General features: G+C 40.2%; 1 protein-coding gene across 2 annotated transcripts; it reads right to left on the bottom strand.

Moving 5' to 3' along the window:
* Window positions 1–1,759: 1,759 nt before the first annotated feature.
* LOC119792910 (NXPE family member 3-like) lies at window positions 1,760–22,081 on the bottom strand. Of its 2 annotated transcripts, XM_038299756.1 has the most exons (7): window positions 21,935–22,081; window positions 15,878–16,036; window positions 7,992–8,507; window positions 5,687–5,982; window positions 3,628–3,698; window positions 3,223–3,420; window positions 1,760–3,144 (listed from the first exon to the last, which is right to left on the bottom strand). In XM_038299756.1, exons 1-7 carry the CDS (start codon window positions 21,953–21,955, stop codon window positions 2,567–2,569), a joined length of 1,839 nt encoding a protein of 612 aa, XP_038155684.1. In that variant the 5' UTR covers window positions 21,956–22,081; the 3' UTR covers window positions 1,760–2,566. The 2 variants fall into 2 exon arrangements, with proteins under 2 accessions (XP_038155684.1, XP_038155685.1); XM_038299757.1 differs by lacking the exon at window positions 15,878–16,036 and having other exon boundaries at window positions 1,761–3,144; window positions 21,935–22,027.
* Window positions 22,082–25,169: the final 3,088 nt, after the last annotated feature.

Genomic DNA, 25,169 nt, shown 5'->3' with positions numbered 1-25,169 from the left:
CCCACTTGGGAGAAGGCGGTCCAAAAGGGTCCAGTTTGCAGGAAGGCTTCCTGCCGAAAGGCAAAGAACAAACAAAGTTGAGACTCAAGGAGAAACAAGCGCTCAGTAAAACTCTATGAGATCTCAGCTTAACTAGAGAGCAAAAACTCAAAATGCAAAACTCAGATTAGACTCAGAATAAACAAGGTTTGGCTAGAGTACCCCAAACTGGCAAACACTCTGGGGTTGAAGTAGTGGCAACCAGCAGCCTAAGAGCAGTCTGGTGATGAGATAAACGCTTGCAGATGCGTGAGGAGGCGAACCGGAGCCAGGCGCCTCCTGGTGGTGGAAGGGTGAAACACAAAAGACAAGACAAAAACAAAAACAGGGATCCTGACAGAAACTTTTACCAGAGGTGCTGGAGGAGGTTTTTGGGGAGAGGAAGTGTGGGTGTCTCTGCTTGGGCATCTGTCCCTGCCCCTGTCTGGGGTAAGGAAGATGACTTGAAGATGAGTAAATAAATATTACCTTGGCCCTGAAAAATTACCAGTATAGATCGGAGTAGTTTTGATGTGCATTCATCATCCCCTTAAACACTAGTATTGATGTTATACTCTGAGATTCTAAGTTATTATTTAAGGAGAACCTTTAACTAAAATAATGCTAAATGTAATACCTTGTGGAATAATGCTATGCATTTGGCTTCATGCAAACAACTGTATTCTATTAATGAATGATGGTGTCATGATCTTGGCACCATAGGCTGGGTTTTCCTCTTACCTGTTTTGCTCCTTCCCGGCCTAATTATCTCTTATCAGATCCACCTGTTTCTTCTCCTATTTATGCCACCAGTTCCCAGCCCATGGTGCCAGATTATTCAAGCTTTCAGCGAGTCTAGTTCTAGCGTTTCTCTGTGTGTTCTGCCTGATATTGACCTGTTTCTGCCCACGGACTTCTGAGTTTTGGCCGCCCCTGCTCTGCTCTGTTTGTCTGTTCTGTTTCTCTGGATTCTACCTGTTGCCGACCTTGGACCCGTCTTCTGACCACGGCTTGGATTATCCCTCCTGGATCCCTCGTTTTCTCTGTGTGCTCTGGCTGCTGCTGGTCGCTGCTCCTCTTTCCTTCTGGATCTCTGGTTCAGGCTCAGTTACACGCTGCGGAGCTCAGCTCCTCCGGACCTTAATCCTCCTTCTGAGCTAAGACCGAACTTTGCCAGGTTGGTGACTTTCAGCTCATTATAATTCCCCAATTGAGCTTCTGAGATATTTATCTGAGTCCATATCCCCGCAGCGAATCCAGTGAACCCGCGCCAGCTGATGAGCAGCCGCACGCAGTTTGTTTAATAAACTCATTTAAAGCTTCACTGTCTGTCTCGTCTGAATTCTGGGTCCAAACCTCTGAGCTCCTGACAGATGGTTATATGGACAAAGCTTTACCTTCAAAAGATTGTGGGAAAAGCTTTATTTTTGACATCTTATGATGCTTTTTTTAATTGAAGTTAATGTTTTAAAGTTCATTAATACGTACCTCTGGTAATTTACAGGTTATGTAATAAGGGAAGTTGATACTGTAATACATGAAGCATACGCAAAACAAAATCAAGAACTTCTGAAGAACAGGTTTTCTTAAATTGTGGCCTCCCATTATCATACATGACTGGATCTGACCCTGTATAATGATAAAAAGTAAAAAAAAATGTACTTAGATTATTCATTGTTATTTCTTGAATCCATTTTGAGAAATGTAATAAATAAATGTTTGTTTTATTCAATTTAATTCAGTTTATTTATATAGTGCCAAGTCATTTCTAGGCACTGTACAGGGACAATTCAACCAGATCATACAGTCAAAGTGATTCAAAGTTTTCTATCTAAGGAAAACCAGTTGATTGCATTGACTCATTTACTTGAAGGAAATCCCTCAAACCAAGCATGCTTGTAGCGACAGTGGAGAGGAAAAACTTAATCTTAACAGCAAGAAACCTACAGCACAACCAGGCTCAGCGTTATGAATATAAATAACCCATATAAAAATGATCCTTGAATTTATTTCTCCTTTAACCTCAGTCACCCTAATGTTTACAATGTTTAGACAATGGCATGCAATAAACAAGCTGAAACTGACTAGTGTTTCCATTATTTTGTTTACACAATGTGTGGTGACTAAAGACGTATATACATTAAGAATTGAAATAAAAAGAAATTAAAATTAAATTTTTTAACATCCCTAACAAAAAAAAATGAAAATTGGTCAGGATCAGATTCAGGAACCTAGCATCTCTCATGCTAGCCCTAGTTTGGATCCAATCAACATAATCTAGCATAATGTAGTAATGTGAAAGAGGCTAGGGAACCAAAGGCAAATCTTGATACTGCCTGTTTGAAGTCAGAGTGTGACAGAGCCTTTTAGTATTTAAAAATCAATAATGTTCAAAACATTTATTCAATATTGTAAAGACTGTCTTATTACACTATTTTCCATAATACCCATTCAAGCATGCAACCGAATTTATCTACTTTTGTTTTGTTAATGATTGAATCTGTCATCCAAACTGTTGATTAATTTGTCCTTTGTGGGTAACTGCATTTTATACAGTTCTAAACTTTTTCTTTTGTTCCCCAGCAGTGGGACAAATGTAGGACAAAACAACATCAATCATATTCTTTATTATAGGAAGCTGTGGATGGAGGCTGTGTGGCAGGCTGTGGGCAACAGTCATCTCCCAGGCATCCACCAGTCGGACATTCACCCCTTTGAATACTGCTCTGAGAATCTTGTCACGCTGTAGGGAATACCAGTCACTGTTGGTCAGTGTCTCATAGAGATTTGGTGTTTTGGGATTGGCTGTCCTGATGATCACCAGTGTCCCCGGAGCTCTGGTCAACAGTTGCACCACTGCCCTCCTTATATTTAGCAGACGTCGGATGTAGACCTCAACAGGGAAAGTGCTGAAGTGAGACCAGATGCCAATAACTATAACAGTGTTGGTGCCTCCAACCAAACCTTTCAACTCATTGGCAATAAAACGTGTCTGACTGATCATTAAATTCGTAAAACGAATAGGAGGACCATGGCAGCGGAATGTAACCATGATTTTGTTTTTATAATCCAAGGCTAGAAAAGGTCCTGTTTGCTGTGGACTTTTCAAGTCAAACTTCTTTAGATCTAAAAATATTACAGAAAAAATAATTAGACATGAACATTAAACATAAATGTTACTGGACTTTTCTCCTGGGCATTTACCTGGGGTTCTTGTGATTAAATATTCAAACCACTGTCTGATAGTGGAGTCTCCATACAGGTGAACCATCTTCCCTTTCAGACAGCTGCTAATAGCTGTGCCATTGTTAAACTGATTTACAGTGGTGCCATCCAGTGCTCGCCATTCACCTTTGTAGTAATAACCAGCAGGTTTGGTCTTCATGATTTCATTAGTTTGACCTGGAAGAGAAGATAAGTTGAAGTTTCCTTCCTTCCTTCCTTCCTTCCTTCCTTCCTTCCTTCCTTCCTTCCTTCCTTCCTTCCTTCCTTCCTTCCTTCCTTCCTTCCTTCCTTCCTTCCTTCCTTCCTTCCTTCCTTCCTTCCTTCCTTCCTTCCAGATATTAAAAAGTATTTTATAGCCTCTAATAGGTAGAAAGAAAATCTTACCTTTTAGTGACGGCAAAATGTTGATGCTTGCAGGTCCTGATGGTGGAACAAAGACTTTCATGTTGATACCTCTTTAAAAAAAGCCAAAGCAGAGAAAATTTTAGTTGCAATGGAATATAACATCAGATGACATCCATATTGTCATGTGTTCAGCATAAAAGTCATTTTTCTATTTCCGTAAATGATTCAGCCATCTGTATGTTTCTGATTAAGACTTTCACTTGTCCCTGGTAGTTTTACAGTAACCCCCACTATTGAGGGGCAGTGTGATTTCTTGGAAATTGGCACTTCAAATCACTTGAAAGTCTTTGGAAGATTTACCTACAACTTATTGGGGATCTAACAATACATAGACCTATAAAATCACACTGAATAAATGACTTATCTATAAAACGTAAGGTTCACTAACTGAAATGAGTAAAAACATTGAACACTTGTTCTGTTTTATTTTTAAATTCCCCTGAAATAAAGGAAGAGAAGAAAGAAAGTGAGAGAGCTGGGGTAAAACTTTGGAAAAGGGCGAGAAGGGAGTAAAATCAGAGGATAGAAAGAAACATAAAAACACATGAAGATGATAACAGAGTCAAGGACTTCCATAAGTCAGTTAGTGCTAACAGCTGGGCTTGGCATTAAATGACCCCAGTCCAGAAAGAGGGAAAAAAAATACAAAGATATTACAATTTGTGTATCTGTACAGCCTAGGAAATGAAAGTAATCATGTAGTAGCCTACAATGTTCTACTCTTTTAGCTTAGCAGACTCATTATTATAACATTATTGCACTGCCAAAACCAGTCACCGGTTCTATAGCTCAGATAATCCCTTGTTGCAGTCACACGTCGCTGCCACAACAGTCCATACCAGAAGTTCCTGATTTTTCTGTTTTGTTTGATATTTTTCTTTTTCAAATCTTATTCCTTGACAGTTTGAGAACATCAAATGTACATGACACACAGAGAGAGTTTGAAATATATATTTTACTCGTCATTAAATGATTGTGGTATAGTCTCTTAAATATCATAGACCTTGAAAGCAGCTGATTAAGGCGTGTAGCATGCTTTTTTGCCATAAACAGCCTGAGAAGGATTCTAGTGTCAGAAAGTAGAGAGAAGCTGGTGCCGGTGGAGTAAGTGTCCAGGTTCTTATCAAGGAGCTAGTCACAGGAGATGCTATCAGGAGGGATGCTGCTGGCTCTAGGACCAGGAGGCAATGTGCAACTTGAAGCACAATAGATCAGGACATTTTTTGTTTCACCCTCACAGAACAAATGCAATGTGTTGGGAAGCAAGGCTGGTTGATCTGTAGGGTCTGTCACTCAAAGCCAACCCCAGAGCCCAGAAGCAGGCTTTGGACGTATCCTGGCTGTGTGGTTGAAAGTTTATATCTTCTCTGGGGGAGAAGATCTGCAACAACAGGAATCAATTCTGGGAGAAGTGTTGACCAGCTTCGATCCCAACAACTGCGACTATTCCTCCCCCTCGTAGCTTTGCATTAGCTGCTTTCTGCTCTGCCGACAGACATACTCAAAGAGAGTGATTACGTCAATGCCTGTTAACTGATCTTACTGGTGGTCTGATCCTATGTGAGGATATTTAGGGGAAAATAACTAAAGCAGTCATTAGTCACCACCAGGGATAAAAAGCTTTTTTCTTGACTTTAGGTACAGCAGATGTTGGCTTAGCATCAACACAGTCTTGATTTCTTTGTATTTATCAGAAATTTAATGGAAAAAATTAAGATGCTAAAGAAAAAAAAATACAGAATAGAGTCTATCTACAGAGAGCACTCAGAGGTCTATTGCATTAAAAAAAATTTGATTAAATATATAACATATATGCTTCAACCTAATGTTAAAAAAGACGACCAAAAGAAGATAAAAAATTCTGAAAATGTAACTACCTTTCCATGAGGACTTCTGGTATGGACTGCATATATGACAGCGCCCTATGACTGGTCCCTCTCGGTCGGAGTGTTTTTGTAGTTACATATCTCAAAATATTTTAATCTATTGTGAATTTTTTATTGCAAAGTATAAAGTATACACTTAACATTACACTTACTTTTGAAAGAGCAGCTCTTCACTAGGTTCTATTTTTTTTTTGAAACCTCCTTTGGAATGGGTGATTCTGTTGGCACAGCTCAATTTCTTTGGTTTGTAGCAGAACCAGGGCTCCCCTGTGTAGATGTCAGTGTAGTTGCACAGCTTTTGTTTGGGAGCCTCAAGGCACACATTGCAACTAACAGTTTCGGTTGTGGAGCCTGAGCGAAATGTGCTTTTAAAGTAAATTCTGTCAGGCTGCTCTTGTGTCAGTTTTTCCAAAACCGTGACCGCCTCGCTGGGATGATCAAGGGTCACCTTTTGGAACAACAACAACAACAAAAAAAATAAATGTATTAAGATAATTGAAATATGATTTTGCATCTTAGAATATTGTCCAATCAAAACTTGTCACCTGACATGCGTTCTAATGTTGGTTAATATGCCCATTGCATACAGATGCTGGTCGTATAATTAGAATATAAGGGCCTTGTCACACCATGGCGATCTAGACAGCATATACCTGACGTCCCAGAATCTCCTAAAATGCTGGCTTATGGTGAGCTTTTGATGTAGCTTTGTACGTATACATAGAGTATTCATAAAGAGTCCAGAACTTATGTCCAACGACAGCCTAACTTATGCATGATGCACGGCAGTGTAATGCACATGAAATGATACACAAGTATTATATTATCGTTATTACGAAGCATCAGTTAAAGCTGCTCCCCTCAGGCACATCGGAGCTTCTGAGGGGAGCAGCAATGAGTTGGGTGGTGCAAAAAAATATGTCTTTGATTGTGGTATTAGCCTAGCTGCTGTTTACCGCAACCCCCCCCCCCCCCCCCCCCCACCCCCCCCCCCCAAAAAAAAGAATAACTATATAAAGAAAAAGAAGAGAGAAAAGGTTTTCAGTCACAGCAGATTCAGCGTCAGCTCTGCTAAGAATTTTGTTGGTCGTGGCCGTGGGCGTGAACGCAGGGAGGATCCATCACACTCACCTTCTTGCTCACCCTTGTTTTATACCAAAACTCTACTATACAATAGGTGCAAGTTATAAATACATTCACTGGTCATCTAAAATACGTCAAATACATTGATATGCGTTGGAGTTAAATTCTTGATAAGTTATGCATAAGTTATGCACAAGTTACTCATAAGTTTTGGATAAGTTGGACACCACGACTTATGAATAACTTACATTTAATGTATGTCAATGATCAGATAACTTACCTGTAACTTGTGCCCCTCGTATGAGCATACGCTGGCATATGTCGGGAAATTTTGTGCATGCTCAAAATTTCCCGACACGTTGATATACTTTCTGTATGTCAACGTGTGCCAACGTGTTACAGCTAATTCAGCGTGCTCATAACTTATACAAAATGTACCCGTAACCTATCCAACCTGTGCCAGCATGTTTGCAAGATTTTTCGTACAGGGGGTTAAAAAAACACCTTAATTTTAATTCATGTTAATTTCTTTATTTCGTCTCAAAAAGTAAAACTTGTCTATTATTTCTATTATTGCACAGAGACTGCTACTGGACGTATATAAGTTGTCTTTTTCTACTAATTGCACCCCCCCATCCTATACTGGAAAGAGGAACACAGAGTGTTTTGTTTTTCTTTTTTTTTTATCAATAAATATGCTATTTTTTTTGTCTTGGATTTACTGTGTACAGATGGTATGCTGTCTGATTGCGTTATTTTGTGCCTACTTGCGTAGATGTTTTCTTTTTAAGAATGATATTCTACTATTGTTTTTTCTGATGGTCCAAATATTTTTGCATTTGACTTTCAGAAGTACTAAAACAGGTTTGAAAAATCGCCTGCTGCATGGTAATGTACATTTATATTTCCTCTGCTGATGGATTTGTGCAGTTTGGTTATGAATATGATCTGTATATGGATGAAGAACCAAATATTTAAAAAAAAGCATTTTGACCCAATGTCTGCTGTCTTTCTGCATATATAAACATGTTTGCACTTACTTTAACAAACCTTCTGAAGATAAGGCCAAGAGACTTTTGATAAGTTGTTGACGAAAAATATGATAAATAACATCATTCTTAAGCTATTATTAAATCAAGACAGTGGCAATCTGGAGTGGAGTTTATAAATTTTCACAGGGCAGTCGTTGTTTGTTGATTATAGAAATTCCCCATAAATTGTTGAAGTATAACTATGGTTGGAAAGCCTACTTTCCTGTTGTAACTCATCTTAGCTGTATATTGCACTTTCTATAGAGAGACCAAATATGTATGCAACTGGCAACACTGAAAAAGCAGGCCTTAGCTAAGACACATTACTGCAATTTATTCTTACCTCAACTTGTGCACTTCCTTCCCAGAGTAAAGAGAAAACAGCAGTGTAGGAACCATTGTGATGATCAAGCACTGTTCCTACTACACCTGCAGAAAGAGCAGGATTGTGCAACCGAGCCAATAGGACATCTCCATCAAACTTCTTGGGATAATCTTGAAAGTCATGAATATTTATCAGAACCTCTAACTGATCCCCTAAATGCCAACTCCCTCCACCTTTCCTCAGTAGAATAGTAAAAGTGCTTTGAGCTGGATCACTGGTGTCATTTAGAGAAAAGTTAGATAATAAAGATGGTGTTGTAGGCCAGGTGATTGACTCCTTTAACATGTTTAACTCTAATGCATCTTCAGGGGATACAGAATGATAGGAGCAGACACCAGTAGACTTGGTAGGCTCATCGGGATGCATTAGAGCTTCATCAGTAGGAGTCGGCATCATGTTGGAAGCAACCATGGTAGTCTTCAGAGTCTCAACAGTGGGTTTTGAAGCCAAAGTGGTGTTGAATTTCTTCATTATCTAGAGGTGAGAGTAGAATTTGAGCAAATCAAGTGTTCTTCAATCATAGTTTCAGCATTAGATTCTAATTAATTCAATTATTGGGATCTCTCTCATGATTTAAGAGTTTTGTATAGGAACAAAACACAGATAATACTATCTTAGTTGCATTGTGAGCTAAGGGATTTAGGAGGAAATGAGAAGCACATTTTACAGAAAAACTTAAGGAAACAGGACATAAAGCTTAGGCAGTAAATCAACCATACAAAAAAGAAACTGTAAAAACGAAACCAGAGAAGCAAATCACTGTGGATCAATGTGGATCAGTTGATGAGACAGGACAGCTTAGTAAGAAAGTCAATTAACACAGGGAAGCTCAGGGATTTAAACAGATCATCAGCCAAAAAATGGAAAAACCTGTACTGAAATAAAGGCTTGTTCATTTTAAAACTGTTACTAAATCTTACTGAGTCTCTGGAAAAATGTGAAACTGGTGTACATAAAACTATGTATTTTAATGATATGTTTGATTAATGCTACGCTATTTGTGAAAAGATAAACAAAATGTAAAATATTTTAGATACAATTATTTACAGCAGGATATGCTATATTTCAAAACCCATCTATTTCTTTAAGTATTTTCTTTAAGTACAAAATATCCTCTTGTGATCACCTCACAATACAAAATACAAATGAACCTCGTCCAATAAAATTAAATCCTACTATCTGTAGACAAAAAAAATCTCAGCAAAAAAACATCGAAAACAAAATGGGGAGTTTGCTTTTAAAATTCAGTGCAATATGAATAATGTCTATTGAGCATGACAAAAAAGTAAACAATCAAATCAAATATTTTTTTTTATTATGATCTTAGTGCTGATGACTGGCCAAATGTTCAATTCATTACCTGTCTAAATCTGCCTGGTTCCTCATTACTGCTCATCTGATACACCTGCTCCTGCCGCAGTTTAAGCTGCTTGCTCTCAGTCATCAGTGCCACATTATTCTTGAGCCTTTCGTTTTGAAATATTTTCTAGTGTAACTGTTTGTGTTCTGATTACCTGATCCTGACCCGTTTTGCTGTTGGACCTTTGAGTCTGCCTGTCCCTGTTCTGATCTGTTTGCCTGACCTGTCTTTGGACATCTGTCGGATTCTTCTTGTTGACTGAACCTGGATCTGCCTACTGACTTATACCTGGATTATCCTGCCTTACTTCCTCTGCTTTGATCTAACCTCCTGTCAGTGCTGCTGCCTTCTATGCTTTATCATCTGGAACTCTCTGGCAGCGTCCTCTGTGTTTTGTCAGCCGACCCGCTGGAGTCATCCTCGTTCTCTGGGCATGGACTGTCACAAGAGTGACACAATTAATCTCCGCTCCGCTTCCACTAGAGCCCAGATTCCTTCCCCACTCAGCCAGCTCGCCCCAGCGTTCACCTGGCTGTTTGATCCTCCTCTACTACAGTACAAGCCAGCAGTATATCGCCTTGTGCTGGCCTAGACTCTTCTGAGGTGGCTCAGCTCACTTTCCCTTCTTCCCTATGGGGAATTTCTCCATCTATTCAACCATCTTCACAGCCTCCTTTACCCCTGTCCTTGGGAAATGCACCAAAAAGACACCAGCCTCCCCCTGCCAAGTGCTACTGAGGCTGCCTTCCCTCCGGTCCAATTCCTCCTTTGCCTGAGGCCACCTCGGCTCAGTCCATTGCCTCCTTGCCTGAATCCATACCAACCCCCATCCACCGGACGCCCCACTCCTCTCCTTCATGGCCTTGCTTAATCACTGGATCGCCTCACATTCTTCACATCTTCTGTCCATCACAGCTCCTGGCCTTTCTGCTTCCACTCCTTCAAAGCACATGACTCAGTCATGTCCCGGTGTGTTCACTCTCGCAGATGCTGAACTCAGACCATCCTCAGATGAGACAGATTTTTTTTCGGTTTCTTCCGTCACTCTCAGACTCCTCATTCTCATTCATGCTTCTGCTCTCTTTCATTTCAGACAGGGCCCACATACCCATTCACTCAAAAATCTTCCAGGCAATACATTAATCTGGTCTCTCCCATTTTCCCCTCGCCTAAAGTCGACCAGCACGTCACCTCAGTCACCTCGATTTAAGCACGGCTGCAACCTATTCTATCTTTATAATAAGTTGTTTTTCATGCAAGGCGATGTCAGTCCTCAGTGTTTAGGGTTCTGCGTCTAGACTGGTTTGCCCTGGACACCGAGCTACTTATTGTGCTTACCCAAGCCATTACTTGCACAGCGTGCGGTACAGCAGGCCACCAGAGCTCGCTCTGTTCATCCATTCGGTTCCACTCTGTTCCTGCCAGGCCCCCATGACCATCCCTGTGTATCCTTGATTGGGTCGGTCACACAAGACCCTTTCAGGTATTTGATTCTAGAAACCTTTTTCAATAACTTTGATGAGTCTGTCAGCACATTTCCCAAATTTATTTTTCCACACATGCAGCCTGTGAAAGTAAGCCCATCTGAAGTAGACCTGCCCACGCTCTACCTCCCTTGTCAAAAAAGGTTGTGGCTCCAGGAATTGGTCTCCTGCAAAATTTCCACGGTGGTTGCTCTGGCCCTGCTCCTTCTGATCACCCCGATCACTGCCTTATGGGTTTCCTCCTCTACCATATTTCTCAGGGCTTTTTCATGGGTACTTTTTCTCCCCTCGCCTTGTCCTTTGTCTGCTCCAATCTTAAGTCAGCACTTTCAGAGCCTGATGTAGTGACCTGTCTGCTTCTTAAGGAAGTATCTGTTGGCTACATGATTGGTCCTTTTAGTTATCCTCTGATTCCTTGTTATCCCCCTAGGTTTGGCCACCTGCAAATACCTTTCCATCCCTCATCTAGGTCAACACCCTAGTATCAACTCTTTCATTTTCCAAACCCCCATTTCTCTGTTCTACACCTCTGGCAACCATGCCATCTCGCTCATTAAAACAACCAGGTGAGGTACATGGTTCGCCACGGCCGACATCCCGGACATGTTTAATCCCATGCCGGTCCACCCCTCCCAGTGGCACCCTCTGAGAGCTTAATCTAACAGTTTGTTCTATTTTGCTGTACATCTCACATTTGGCTGTTGAATTAGCTCCTACCTATTTAATAAATTGTCCAAAGATCTGTGTTGGATTCTTCTTAATATAATAAAACTGTCTGTGGCCCTGTACCTGCTTAACGATTTCTTGCTCATAGATCCCCCCTCTCTTCTGAAGCTCCAAGGGGGTCTTTGATCAGATTGCCGTAGCTTTATCAGAGAAAAAAAACAACAGGTCCTGCAAAACAGCTTGGGTTTTTGGGCAACAACCTTGACTCTGAATCCATGGTCTGATAATTTGGCCCATATCCGAGAGAAATCAGGGCCTCACCTGTCCTACTTGGTCCTTACTAAGCGTCAGCTGCTCTTTCTGGTGCTGGATCATATAAACTTGCATATGGGTATCATTCCCCAGAGTCGGTCTTTCAACACTCTTGCCTATTCCATTCCCTTTCTGCATGATCCCGTCACACTAGACAAAGGATGCTGTCCTGATATCACTTTTTGGTCTAATTTACTCTCTCACAGGAACAGGATCTCCTTCTACATGTCTCAACTTAAATTTCAGGTCTTCCGCCTCCTGTGTCCCTCAGCCGATGCTCTCCCTTCCACACTTCCTCCCTGGTTGGACCTGATAGTTAACTGGCTATTCCATCACTTCAGTTTTTTGCTTTCTATCCGAAAAAAACTATATTAAACTTTAGGGATGCACGATATAATCGGCCCCCTGTCGGTATCGGCCTGTATCGGCCTCAAAACTGAATATCGGCCACCCCACCGATATTTAACCCGATATTTGATCAGCTTCTGATTTTCTAAAGTCTAAAAAAAATAAATAAAAAATACTACTTCTTCTTCCTCAAAAACTTCTTTTTTACAGACTTAAAAACTTCTAAAGACGAGGGAAAAAATATTGATACATTAAAATATCACAATATCTTCATATGCTGATATATTGCCATTTAAAAACACCATATCAATCTATTTTACTAATTAAATATTGCTATATGTCATCGAAATTTTGCCCTATTTTTATATGTTGATATATTGACGCGGTATCGATCTATTTTACTAACAAAATCTCACAAAAATTTGCAAAATATCACGAGAGTTTGTAACAGAACGATGAAATTTCGTGAGATTTTGAAAGTAAAATAGATCAATTTGATATCAGCATATGAAAATATATTTGAGTATATTATTTTTCAAAGTGTCAGAAATGGATAACAAAACTGCTATTTTCAATGTCTACTCCTGCTTTAACATTTGTATCGGTATCGGTTATCGGCTACATGAGTTTTAAAATATCAGCATATCGGATATCGGCCAAAATCCCAATATCGTGCATCCCTATTAAACTTGGTCTTGCCCCTTAGACTCAAAACCCTATACAGTACATACTGAACTATATAAAGTTCAGTATGTACTTGACAGTACAGTATGACTTTTCAAAACCTTTAGCTCTACCATTGTGTGGCATCAGGTTTCAATTGTCAAACTGTCACCTACAGCCACATACCTATGCTTTTCAAAGGCTTTAAAAAGCAAGAACCTACTGCCATCAATCAGCACTTCTCACATCAGTCACCTCACCCTCTGTCTGAGCTATTTGTCACCTTCCATCAATATTCTTTAGAATACGTTACCTGTTTTCCTTCTCAGGCTTCTATTTTCAGAGGATCCTCCTTCCGCATTTAGGCAAAAATAAATCTATACATCTCTCTCTTAGAAATATTGCTATTCATACACATCTTCACTCAGAAAAAAAGGTAATTTTAGTATAATCAATCTTTTCATCAATGTATACATCCCAGGTCTATTTTTGTCAGACTAATCAGCAATTTCATGGGTCTGACCAGAAAAGAAACACAAAATGTAAACGTAAAATCTCTCAAGCTCTTTAAAGGCACTTCACAGGGCTGCTCTCTCAGCTTTCTGCTTTTTGCTGTTGCGCTGGAATCCTTTGCAGCACCTATGAGCAAGGCCCCCTAGTTTCCTGGTATTAGATCTATGGGAGCATCCATAAAATTATATCATATGCTGATGATGCCTTGGCACTGCTATCACAATTACGCCATTCTATATCCCCACTTTTAATAATAGTTGATCAGTTGAATGGACTAAGTCAGTGGCTGTCCCTATAACCTCCCATTGCTGAAAGATTCATTTAAGCCTGACGATTTTAGATGGCCAAAATCCGGAATCAGACATCTAGGAATTTTATTTTCCCACTGTCTTTTATACTTTTCAATCTAACTTTGAACCATTATTGAACACATTTAGATATGACTTAGAACAATTTTCTACTTTATATTTTTGCCTAAGGGGTAGAGTTAATGTTATTAAGATATGTGCCCTAGGGATGGGAATCGAAAACCGGTTCCTGTTAACAACCGGTTCCGTATTTTCCGATTCCATGGCATCGTTTGGCAGCTCACTGAACGATTCTTTTTTCGATTCCCGCAGCACCAGAGCCTAGAGCGCCGGCTCTGGGGAGCACGACTTACGTCACGTTTTTACGTAAGTTACGCAAGTTGGAAGAACTATTCGAGGAGGAAGACAACGAGCTGCGGTCACTTTGTGAATCAAAGCCCCGTCTTTCCTTAGCCCAGAGGGTAGATGAGGGAATCCAGCTCTATAAAAGCTTGCCCTCCATCCCCTGCAGGGATAGCGCCACACTGTGGTGGTGGAACAAGCAAGATACGCTGCCCTTGCTATCTGGACTGGCTGAAAACTACCTCTGTGTGCAGGCTTCCTCCACCCCATCTGAGAGGGTGTTCTCCACGGCTGGAGACACCATAAGCCCGGAAAGATCCTGTATCCTTCCAGAAAAAGCAGATATGCTCATCTTTCTGCAAAAGAACTGTTAATTTTCCCTACTACTGTTTTATAATTAGTATTTTTTGTTATTTAAAATAGGTTATTATCCCATCATTTGTTATTAGACATTGTTGGTTATTAAGTTTGTTCTTGTATATTTATTTTTCATTTAAACACAGATGTTACTCCAGTTTCACATTTCCTGTGGACATCTTGATCTTGTTGAGTTTGTAAGACTGTGCAATAGTTAAGTAAACAAAGTTGATTCTGATAATCAAACTGTTTGTTCTCCTTTTTCCCCCAAATTGGAATCGAAAAAAGAATCGATAAAGAATCGAATCGTTTCATAGAATCGAAAAGGGAATTGGAATCGTGAAAATCTTTTCAATTCCCAACCCTAATGTGCCCAAAGATTTAATTTTCTTCTGCAGACAGTTGACTACTTCTGTCAATGTGACAGACTCTGCAATAAATGTATATGGAATGGAAGAGCCCCAGAGTAATGGAGTGGAGGTTTGACAGGGCCCAAATGCATACACAGGAGCTTGAGGTGGTTACTTGAAGGTTTAATAACAAAAGTTCAACAGAAGCAAAAATCCAAAACATAAATCCACAAAATCCACAAAAAACTGAGAACCAGGAATACTTCCAAAAAGGGGGCAAATAAATGATGACAAACCAGCAAAGAGTGATTGAACAGGAGAAGAATAAATGGGAGAGAGAAGCAAAGACCCGGCTAATTAGCAGAGTGGAAGCAGGTGTGAATAGAGGCAAGAAGGGAGCTAGGGAGAAGGAGACTGACACATTAGGGCAAACAAGAAATATCTGAGAACTCAAATACAATCACCAATACCTAGAACACAAGAATCAAAATAACACCAATGAATCTCAGAGATAAAACTTAACACTACCCTCTGAAAACCAATCCATGCTGAGTTTGGAGCGAGCTTGGATCAGTTAACCGTGCCGAGCTCGGTATCTTGCGACCATTTACACATCATGCTAACACGGTTCCTCGCCTCCTAGTGATGATCTATGGTACTACTGCTCACTAGTAGGAAGTCTTTGTGCTTATGTTTTGTTCCGTCCAATATTGCATGGATAGGGTCCTCCAAATTGCAATAAGAGCCTCAGTCTCTGCGTCATCCCAGGTCAAACCAAGCTCTTTTAAAGCCATTTTCAAAAATGTAATGTTGTAATGTAATATTCTTCTGCTTTGTGGCAGTTGGCAAGCAATTTACTGATGTGCATTACCACCAACTACTGGAAGCTGACTATAAATAGAAGATGACGCGGTCTGCTAATAGGCTCTTTGTCATCAGAGAACCGAGCCTCAACTGAACCGAGCCCTACTGTTGAACTAGATCTAGTTTAGCGCAGTTCAGTTGCGTCTGGCAAGGTCCGGTTCAGGTTTGCATGTTTACACTCAACAGTTATCTAGGTTACCTTGCTCAGACTGGTCTCGTCACAGTTTTAAAAGGGTAGTGTAAATGGGGCTAAGACTTTAAAATGATTAATTCTCACCATGACTGATACTTTGCTCCTCTGATTATTGACATCCAAGTTGTACAGTGTGAAGCATAAAACACACAAGGTCAACAAAAGGAATATGAAGCCATACTTCATAAGGCAACGGCTTCTAAAACATTGGCCTCTGTTTGGCTGGAGTGGCTGGATCTCACTCTGCAAGACAAGGTAAAGGCAGAAAAATAATAGAGAAAATAATAATAGAGAAAATGTTTTATAAGCCTGCATGTATTTTGGGTAATCTTAATACAACCCTAACTTTCTATACTTTTTTAGACATGATATGAAAACAATTTTTTCCAAAAATTATCCTGACAAATTTTCTTATTCCTAAACCATGTTACTCAATGATTATGTTTAATTATTTTCATAAAGATCAAGATAAGCTTTCAAAAGTTGCTCTACCTGTCATGATCTGGCCTGCTTGGTCTCCCTTAATTGGTTATTTCTTTCACCTGTATTTTTTTCTCCCTGCCTCAATTATAATTTATTCCTCTCACCTGTTTCCTTTGGTTTATATTCTGTTCAGCCTGAGCATTCGCGGCCAGATCATTATTTGTTTTTCTGTTAGCCTGTCTATTACGTTGATTCCAAGCTTCTTGACCTGGATCCTGGCGGCCAGTGGAAGGGGGGTTTTGTGTCTGTCTCGTCTCCTGCTTGTCCACTGTTTCTCCCCTGCTGAGTCCTCAGGGTTCTTGGCTCTGTATGTGGGGAGGTTCAGTTTTTATCCAAGTAAGCCTGGCTCCAAGGTGGAGACCAGTTTAAAGGTCCTGCATCAAGTTCTGGTTCCACGTCCTGTCTCGGCTACCCTCATCCAATGAGCCTCCCCGTCTGCATCTGATCATGTCTGCTCCTGTGCATGACCGCCTGGTCACGCTTCCGGACTCTGTTGGACTCTAAACCTGCCTGGGAGCTCTACGATGCCTGGAAGCCTGGATCCTGCCTGTACTGTCTGTTCCTGTCTGTTCTGAATCCCTGACCAGGATTTGGCTTCCTGCAAGACCTCTGGGACTGCACCACTGGGGGTATTCTTAGACTGGACTGTTAAACCAGGTAAGTGACCAACTCAGATAATCATCTTCTGTGAGATGATCATGGTCACTTACCTGTGTTTCTCCCACTAACAGAGTGTCTGAGATTGGGCGGTGCCCCGCCCCCCACCTGCAGTCGCCGCATGCCACAGATCCTAGCAGCTCCCCTTTTAGTTTTGTTCTTCATTTAATAAACGCTTTGAACTTGCCTACTGACTGTCTCTCATTGAATACTGGGTCCATTTGTCCTCGTTTCATGACACTACCATTGTGTGGCATCAGGTTTCAGTTTTCAAACCGTCACCCACTGCCACATACCTATGCTCTTCAAAGGATTTAAAAAGCAATACCGTACAGCCATCAATCAGCACTTTTCAGATCTCCTCAGACACCACACCCTCCCTCTGGGCTATTTGTGTCCTTTCATCAAAAGATTTTAGAATCCATGTTTTAGACTTCCTTCTTAGACTTCCTTCTATGTTAGAATATGTTCCATCCTCATTGAGGCATAATAAGTCTATTTGTCTATTTTTTTTTAGGTGCCACCATTCATAGCTAGTATAAACTTATCTTCACTCTCAGAAATTATTTAGACTTAATCAATCTATTCATCCATGTCTATGTCCCGTTTTTGGACAAGGCAGGAATTTCATGGGTCTGACCGGAAAAGAGACACCTTTGCGAAGTAAAACATATTTTCTCTGGGGAAAAGTGTTGGAGGGAGTGTTGGCCTGGTAGTTAGAGCAGTGCACTTGTACTTTGAGAAGGTTGCAAGTATCTGGTTCTATTGCCAAATCCTGCATGCTGGGACCCTGAGCAAATGCCTTAACCCCACACTTCTCCCCAGGCGCTGCACGATGGCAGGCCACTGCTGCCCAAGGGGAAAATTTAAATGCAAATGTAAGTTTTTCCAGTGTGAGATCAATAAACTTCAATTATTATTGTTATCAAAATACAAAGTAAAATCTCTCAGTCACCATAGAATACAGTCAGGTTTGTTCTATTTGGAGCATGTTTGCAAAGCCTGGTGCTTCTGAGAATCCTAAGACTTTTGAGTGGCAGTGAAAAATGGGCTCATGCTTCTTTTTTTAGCGGTTGCTCAACAGCTTTTGTCTGGATGCCAGGCTGCAGAGGCATCACAGGCTAACAGTGCTGTGGATGTACCTTTCTTGCCCTGGCCCATGGTGATAGAGGACTTACTTGTCCATCCCTATAGGGTTAAGCCTTAAACACGCAGAATCTGATTTTGTATCCGATCCAACAGAAAATCATGTCGGATGAGGTTGTGGCATCTAGTGCTCATTGAGAGTCAATAGGGATGAACACATCCGATACAATTTGCTGCAGGTCTATTCTGCAGATCTAGTTTAGTCTGACTATACAGCAATTAAGAGGCTATTTAATGGGACTGACAGCTAGAGAGGCACGGTTACAAAGTACAAAACATCCGCTTTGGGGGAAATATGGCGATGGAAAAGAGGTTTGGCGTAGCACGGCATATACATAGCAGGCAAGTCATTCTCGAGCATAAACAATCTATGACACAGTTAAAAAAAATACTCATAATAGGAGGTCAGGAGGAGAGAAAACGGATAATGTGGTGATCCTCTTTAAAAGTATGAGGAAGAGTAAAGGAAAGTGCAGCTAATCACTGTAGTTGAAATAAAGAAAAAGTGTAGACAAACTTCAGGACAGAAAACCGATATAGTAAAGTAGGGGTGTAAATAATAATCGTTTTGTATCGATGCATTGATCCAAAAGCCGACGATCCGATGCATCGACACGTCCGCAAGATAATCGATTCATGTTTTTATTTTCCTCCGGTCTATTTTTATCCATTTGTTCCTGGGCGTAATTCTCCTCCCGTGCTGCGGTGGTGCTAAACCTATTTTGCCCTCCTACCTCGCTTCCTGGTTATACTCTTTCAGCAGTGTGTTGCAGCAAGCTTGACACAGACATTTTTAAATTATGCTCAATATTGAAGCCTGGTCTGTGCTACACGCTGTGGGTCTAGATACGGCCGAGGCGGCGAGGAAGTGGGGGCGAGTTTAGTCCGACGACGGAGGGACATGAGGGCCAAAAAGAGCGGAGATCCAGGTGGAAAAAGGGTCCCAGCGTTCTCGCGCACCTCACTCTTCTAGCAGGTCAAACTTCACGAGTTGTTTTCCGCAATTTCAGTCATAAAAACAAAACAAGCTGGCCTCTGCGGGACTGTTTGCGGTCATCTACAATTTGGGAGAGGACGTAGACACTCTGGAGCCGAGGTATTTCATTGAACTCATTGCAATGATTTTGTGCAGTATTTTTGCAGTATTTTTTTTATGCAACTTTTCTACTTCTGTTATTTGCTGTTGTTTCTAAAAAAAAATGCATAACGATATTACAGCTTTCATTGATTTATTTCAAACTTGAAACTTTGTTTAGCCTGTAAGGTGTAGAAAAAAAAAAAAAAAAAAAAATTTAACCGATTAATTGATTAATCGAATCGAATTGAATCGTGGTGTATTCTTGAGTATCGAAAATAATCGAATCGTTGGGTAAGGAAATCGATACTGAATCGAATCGCCATGATGGATGTGATTTACACCTCTATAGTAAAGTAGTGATCCTAAAAAAAAAAAAAACTAACGAAAGAGAGACAGTGTAGGTAAGGGCAGCTTAGCACTCTCCTCTCTTTATGAAAAAAGAAAAACAAAAACTTTGATAAACTTCACAGATCTCTCTTTTATAATCACCTTTCACTGCCTCAGCCAGCATATAAATTGTCCAACTGTATCTATTGCCTTATCTATTTTTACTTTTCTTTAAACATAGTCCTATTATATTTTAACATAGGCCTATAGAAATTATCTATCTGTTCTGGTTAAATAGATGCAGCACAGACTCATAAAGTGTGTTAGTTGTTTTTTTTTTTATTGTTATCTGTAATATTTAAAGGTATACTATGCAACCGGTGTTGATTTTCCAGCGAGGCTCCCCCCAGAGGGCGAAAGTAAAAGTGCACTGTCGTAAATATGCTCAGCTGTTCTCCTGGTTTCTCCGTTAAGCCAGGCGCGGTTGTTTTGAGTTTAGCAGACAGGCGAACGCAACGAATCACCATGTCTACTGCGGTAAGTGACTATTTTGTTCCAATTTTCGAGTTTGAAAATTTCGCTGTTTTCTCGCTGGTTCCGCCATGATGACTGCACAAATATTGCCACTGCGCTAGCAACGAGCATGCCTTTCACTGGAGGCGTGTAGCAGTTCTCGCCGTAAAGCAAAACCGACTCTCGCGATGCACAAGACTTCTGAGCCTGTGGGTGCGGGCCGAGGGCTCCTGCAGTTGCAAGTATGGTATTTCCCCTACAGACCACCAGTGCGGCCGAGAAAACCTTTGTTCGACCTGAAATGACTCATTTAATCATCCAAAACGTTATGGAACACATTAATTAACTGAAAAATGTTGCATAGTATGCCTTTAATTTCATAATCTGTTCATGTCATTTAGGGAATTTTTTTCAATTTGTGTGGGACAGGAACAGAAGTTAAAAAACATCTGCGCAGATCTACTCATCCTGCCTAGTCGGAGCCTCTGTACACAGTCAATGTGACATGGAAAAAAATCAGATCGGAAATGAAAAAGTTATACACAGCCGATGTGACCCGGCCTTTAGTGATGTGTCACAAGGGCATGGTCACCACAAATGGATCTTGCACAGGTTGAAACACATGAAATGTACCTGTCTATTGAATCAGATTTTCAATGATGCATGCATTTGTATAACAGAGAGAAATCAGATACAGTCGAGGCGTTGTATTACAGATTGCAGAGGAATTGTAAATATAAGTGGCAATTTTCTGATTCTACTGATTTATAAAATCTAATCAAACAATATCATATATGGATGTCATCATATAAAGCAGGAGCATGCAGATCACCTGTTTTGAAACAATTTTCAGATGGATGGAGGGACGGAAAGACAGACAGATAGTTTCCCAGACATAGGAGAACAGAGTGGATTAATGATGTTGATAATGCAGAGTGAATCTCATAACTGAAACCAAATTTTAAAACTGCAAGCTGATTTTGGTGTGAATGTAATGATAGAAATGTTAATGAAAAATGTGACATCATTATTTAGAGCAGTGTCAGACACTGTGTTTATATTACTATTACACTAAATTACTCTGTATACTAATTTGAATATAGAATTAACTGATATCGGCCAATTCTATATTCAAATTAGTTCAAATTGGCTCTTGTTGATTATTTGTTCAGCCATTATTTACAGCAGTGGGGCTGGTAGTATCAGGAATATTTGCATTGTGAGTATATATGCATGCATTTGCATTGAGTGTATAAATAACAAATTTGCAGATGGGAGGTGAGCTGCCAGGACAACACACAACTCACGGAACTTGCATTGTTAAATTAATAAAGATTTTTTCTTTTATCCAAGACTAATGCTCTAATGGTTTTAATGTCTACACTTATTCCTAGCTTGAGGCACAACTATTACACTCTATTGTATAAGTATTTGCTAAATATACCATGTAAGGTTTTTTTTTTATATCAGATGAAAAGAAAAGATGAATTTAATATTTTAATTTAGGCAAATGAGTCAAAGGCACTTTAATTTGTGCATTTTTTAGCACACAGTTTAAGTGCTTACACAATAAAAACATTAAAAGGTATAGAAATGCTAGTTGACAGACCAAAACACATATGTTTCTGTTGTCTACATTCATAAAAAACATATAAATGTTTTAAGATAAATTAGTTTAATCTGTTTCTTAAAGTAACACATTTAAAAACAGAGTAAGTTCTATCACTGCATGATATTTTAGCACCAGCATTTTTTATCTCATATAAAAATAAAGGTTGCCAGATCTACTTAAACTTAAAAATTACAGTTTGAAAAAATTCATACCAATCTGACAACAAATTGTTCCAATCTCACCACAATTAAGCAATAAAAGTTTTAAGTTTTTAAGTCTGACAGTGTAAATTGAGTATAATGTTTTGGGGCTTTCTCTGGATTACCTTTGAGTTTGTTGTTAACATCCTCTTCAATTTGTCATATCCAGAGTTGCGTGCAGACTGATGTGTGATGGTTTCTCCCTATCTCTCTCTCCTCACTGGGAGTGGCAGACAGGTGATACTTTCAAAACCAATGCCAGTTAAGGTTCATCTGTCTGTCACCAGTAGGAATCCAACTCTACTTGAGATTCTACAATCCTTATCTTTCTAATCTACTTCTTCTTCTACCATTCACTCCTTGAAGCCAGAAAGCAAAAATAGAATCATCTTTAAATATTTCAAACTGCTATACTTTCCTCTATTGTCTGTACCTGTTACCCACAAAATAGTCTACAAAAGCTGAACTTCAGACAAGACTTCAAAGAAACAAGAAACACTCCCTCTTGTTCTGCTCTGATTGTTTTTTTCAAAACTATTACTGTATGTTCCAACTCTTTTACCTACCCCTCATACTCCTGGGCGGGGTAGGTGGCACTACATGTCATGGTTGGGTAGTCTACCAGAGGCCTAGGCGTTGAGGTTTATTTGAAATAGCTTTGCCTAGTACTCTAGTGGACTGAGATGGATGATGTATCCCCAGGTATCTAATGGAGCCACTTGTCCACTGTGGAGGTTACTACCCCTAGTGTTCTGATGATAATGGGCACTACAGTGGCCTTTGAACAATGTTCATTTAACAAGATCGGTACTTTTATTTCTAACCTCCATGCTCTAACTGTAGCACTCATCAGTCTCCCCTCACCACTTTGCTGTTTCCCCTCCCCTCTTGTCACCGGCTCAGCATGCAGGCTTTCCACACAAAGAGGGGCAATCACGAACAAGCTGTGGGTCTAGATACGGCCGAGGTGGTGAGGAAGTGGGGGCGAGTTTGTGCGACAACAGAGGGAAAATGGAGCGAAAAAGAGCGGTGGAAAAAGAGTCCCAGCGTTCTTGTGCACCTCGCTCTTCTATCTGGTCCAACTTCACAAGTAATTTTCCGCAATGGCGGTCATACAAACAGCACAAGCTGGTAAGGTACCAAACAATTTGACCAATCAGAGGCCTCCTCTCTGCGGCACTGTCTGCGAGTACCTCCATATTTAGAGAGGTGCACCAGAGAGTCTGCGGAAGGGGCGGGGGCATATCTGCGTTCACTGCGAAACACACGCAGACGACCTGGTTTCTGAGTGTATATCAGCCTTAAAACCTAGAGAGCTACTGGAGTGGCTGCCATCTCCTACAGCACCGGAACTAAATCTCTTAAAGGTGTTGCTGAAAAAGAACTTACCTCAACACAACTGGCTGATGACACTACCCTGTTCTTAAAGGACAAGAAACAAATTTCAGTAGAGATCCAAGTCATAAATAATTTCTTGAAAGCTTCTGGTCTGCATTTGAATCTTAAACAGTGTGATATTATAGCAGTTAGAGATTATTTAAAGGACTGAGACATCATTTGAAGGCATTCCAGTTAAGAATATGGTTATTTATTTAGGTATAACCATAACAAATCAACAAAAAATTCGAAGCTCATTAAATTTTGATCCTTTTAATTTTTTTTATTTTACTAAGCAAGACTAAAGGCATATCTTGGCTCACTTATGTGGCTCAGGCTTTAGATCTTGATAAAAGCGCTAAAAGAGAAATTGACAGATTGCTCTTTAACTTTGTTTGGAAGAATAGAACCCATTACATTTGCAAATCTATTTTAAGTAACTCATGAAAATTGAGGACTTAACTGCTTGTCTTTCTCTGCCTTATATACCACTTTTAAATTGGATCTGACAGTTTTTTGCATCTCAGACTTCTATGTGAAATACTATCCCTCATCTCATTTTTTCTAAACTTGGGGGTTTCATCTTTTTATTGGCTTGTAATTTTGATGTACAAAAACATCCTATCAAACTTATTTTCACTGCTGGGCTTTTCTGTCATGGTCACTTATTTAAAAGCACAACTTTTTACCTCACCAATATTTCATTTGAAACGATAAGGACACCCAGTACAGGAAAATAACATTGTTTTTGGATTCATGGTTCAGTCATTAAATTATTCTGGTTGATCAATTGTTCGACAACACTGCATTTTATGGAATTATGAATGGTTTATCTCTAAATTCAACCTTTTTATTTCTTCTGGGGAATACACAAAGGTTATTGTTGCTATTTCAACTGGGATTTGCATGTTATTCAGACAGAGGCCAAGACTCAATTAGTCTTCATCTCCTTGTCTGACTTCCATGGACTCTCCTGTTGGCAAAATATGTCTCACCTGATCTCTTCATAATAACAAGAAATCAATCAGATCCCTCTTTCAGAGAGAACTTGCATCTACTCCTGCTGCTGTACCATACTGGAACTGCGTTGTGACTGATGGGTCCTGGAAACACACTTGGCTGTTGCCTAATCACTTTCCGCTCACGAAAAAGGTGAAGGGAGTTTCATACAAACTCATCTATCCTGACAAACACTAGATCAAAAAATTTAAATTCTGATGTTACTGCGAATTGCACCTTTCGTGATCTGTTATGCATCTGTTTGTTCACGTGATTTTGCGGCTGCTGGCTGGCTTGATTGCTCTTTTCATTCACATGTCTAACTCTGCCCTTCTTATTACTGCTCTCCTGATCCACCTGCTCCTGCTTCTAAACTCCTTGGTTCCAGCCATCAGTGCCAGATTATTCTTGAGTCTTTAGTGTAGAGAGTAAACAAGTATTACTTATAGTGTTCTGTTTGTCTGATCCTGACCCATTTTGTATTTGAACCTTTGAGCCTGTCTGCCCATGTCTGGTGTGTTTCCCTGACCTGTCTGTGGATATCTGCTGGATTCTTCTTGTGGACTGAACCTAGATCTGCCTACTGAGTTCACCCTGTGGATTATCCTGCCTTCCTTCATCTGCTTGGATCTGACCTCCTGCCAGTTCTGCAGTCTTCTTGGCTTCAGCATCTGGAACTCATTGGCACCATCCGCTGTGTCTTGTCAGCCAACCACCAGAAGAGCTCGGAGCCAGCCCCCACGTCAGAGGACGAAGAGAGCACATCCAGCCAGTCACAGTCAGAGAAACAGGACTATACTAAAAAACAGGCCAACCTCGAACATCTATAAACAAAGGTGTTGATGGCAGCAGCACAGCTGATATTTCTCCCCAGGATGGTGTCACAGCTGAACAGGAGCAGACCGGATGAAGCTACTATGACAAAATGCAGAGAGAGCGTTAGAGATTGAACTAACAAATTCTGCAGCATGGGAGAATAGGTAT

This window comes from Cyprinodon tularosa, unplaced genomic scaffold (assembly GCF_016077235.1).
Source record: "Cyprinodon tularosa strain WSP-4 unplaced genomic scaffold, ASM1607723v1 ctg434, whole genome shotgun sequence".
Taxonomy (NCBI): Eukaryota; Metazoa; Chordata; class Actinopteri; order Cyprinodontiformes; family Cyprinodontidae; genus Cyprinodon; species Cyprinodon tularosa.
Note: the sequence above shows the minus strand (reverse complement) of the source record. Positions and strands in the feature narration are given on the sequence as shown.

Coding starts and splice junctions, on each gene's coding strand:
- LOC119792910 (XM_038299756.1), bottom strand. CDS start 21,955: ATGTTAACAACAAACTCAAAG. Junction 16,037..21,934: donor TGTTAACAACAAACTCAAAG/GTAATCCAGAGA, acceptor CTTGTCTTGCAG/AGTGAGATCCAGCCACTCCA. Junction 5,983..7,991: donor AAGGAAGTGCACAAGTTGAG/GTAAGAATAAAT, acceptor TTGTTCCAAAAG/GTGACCCTTGATCATCCCAG.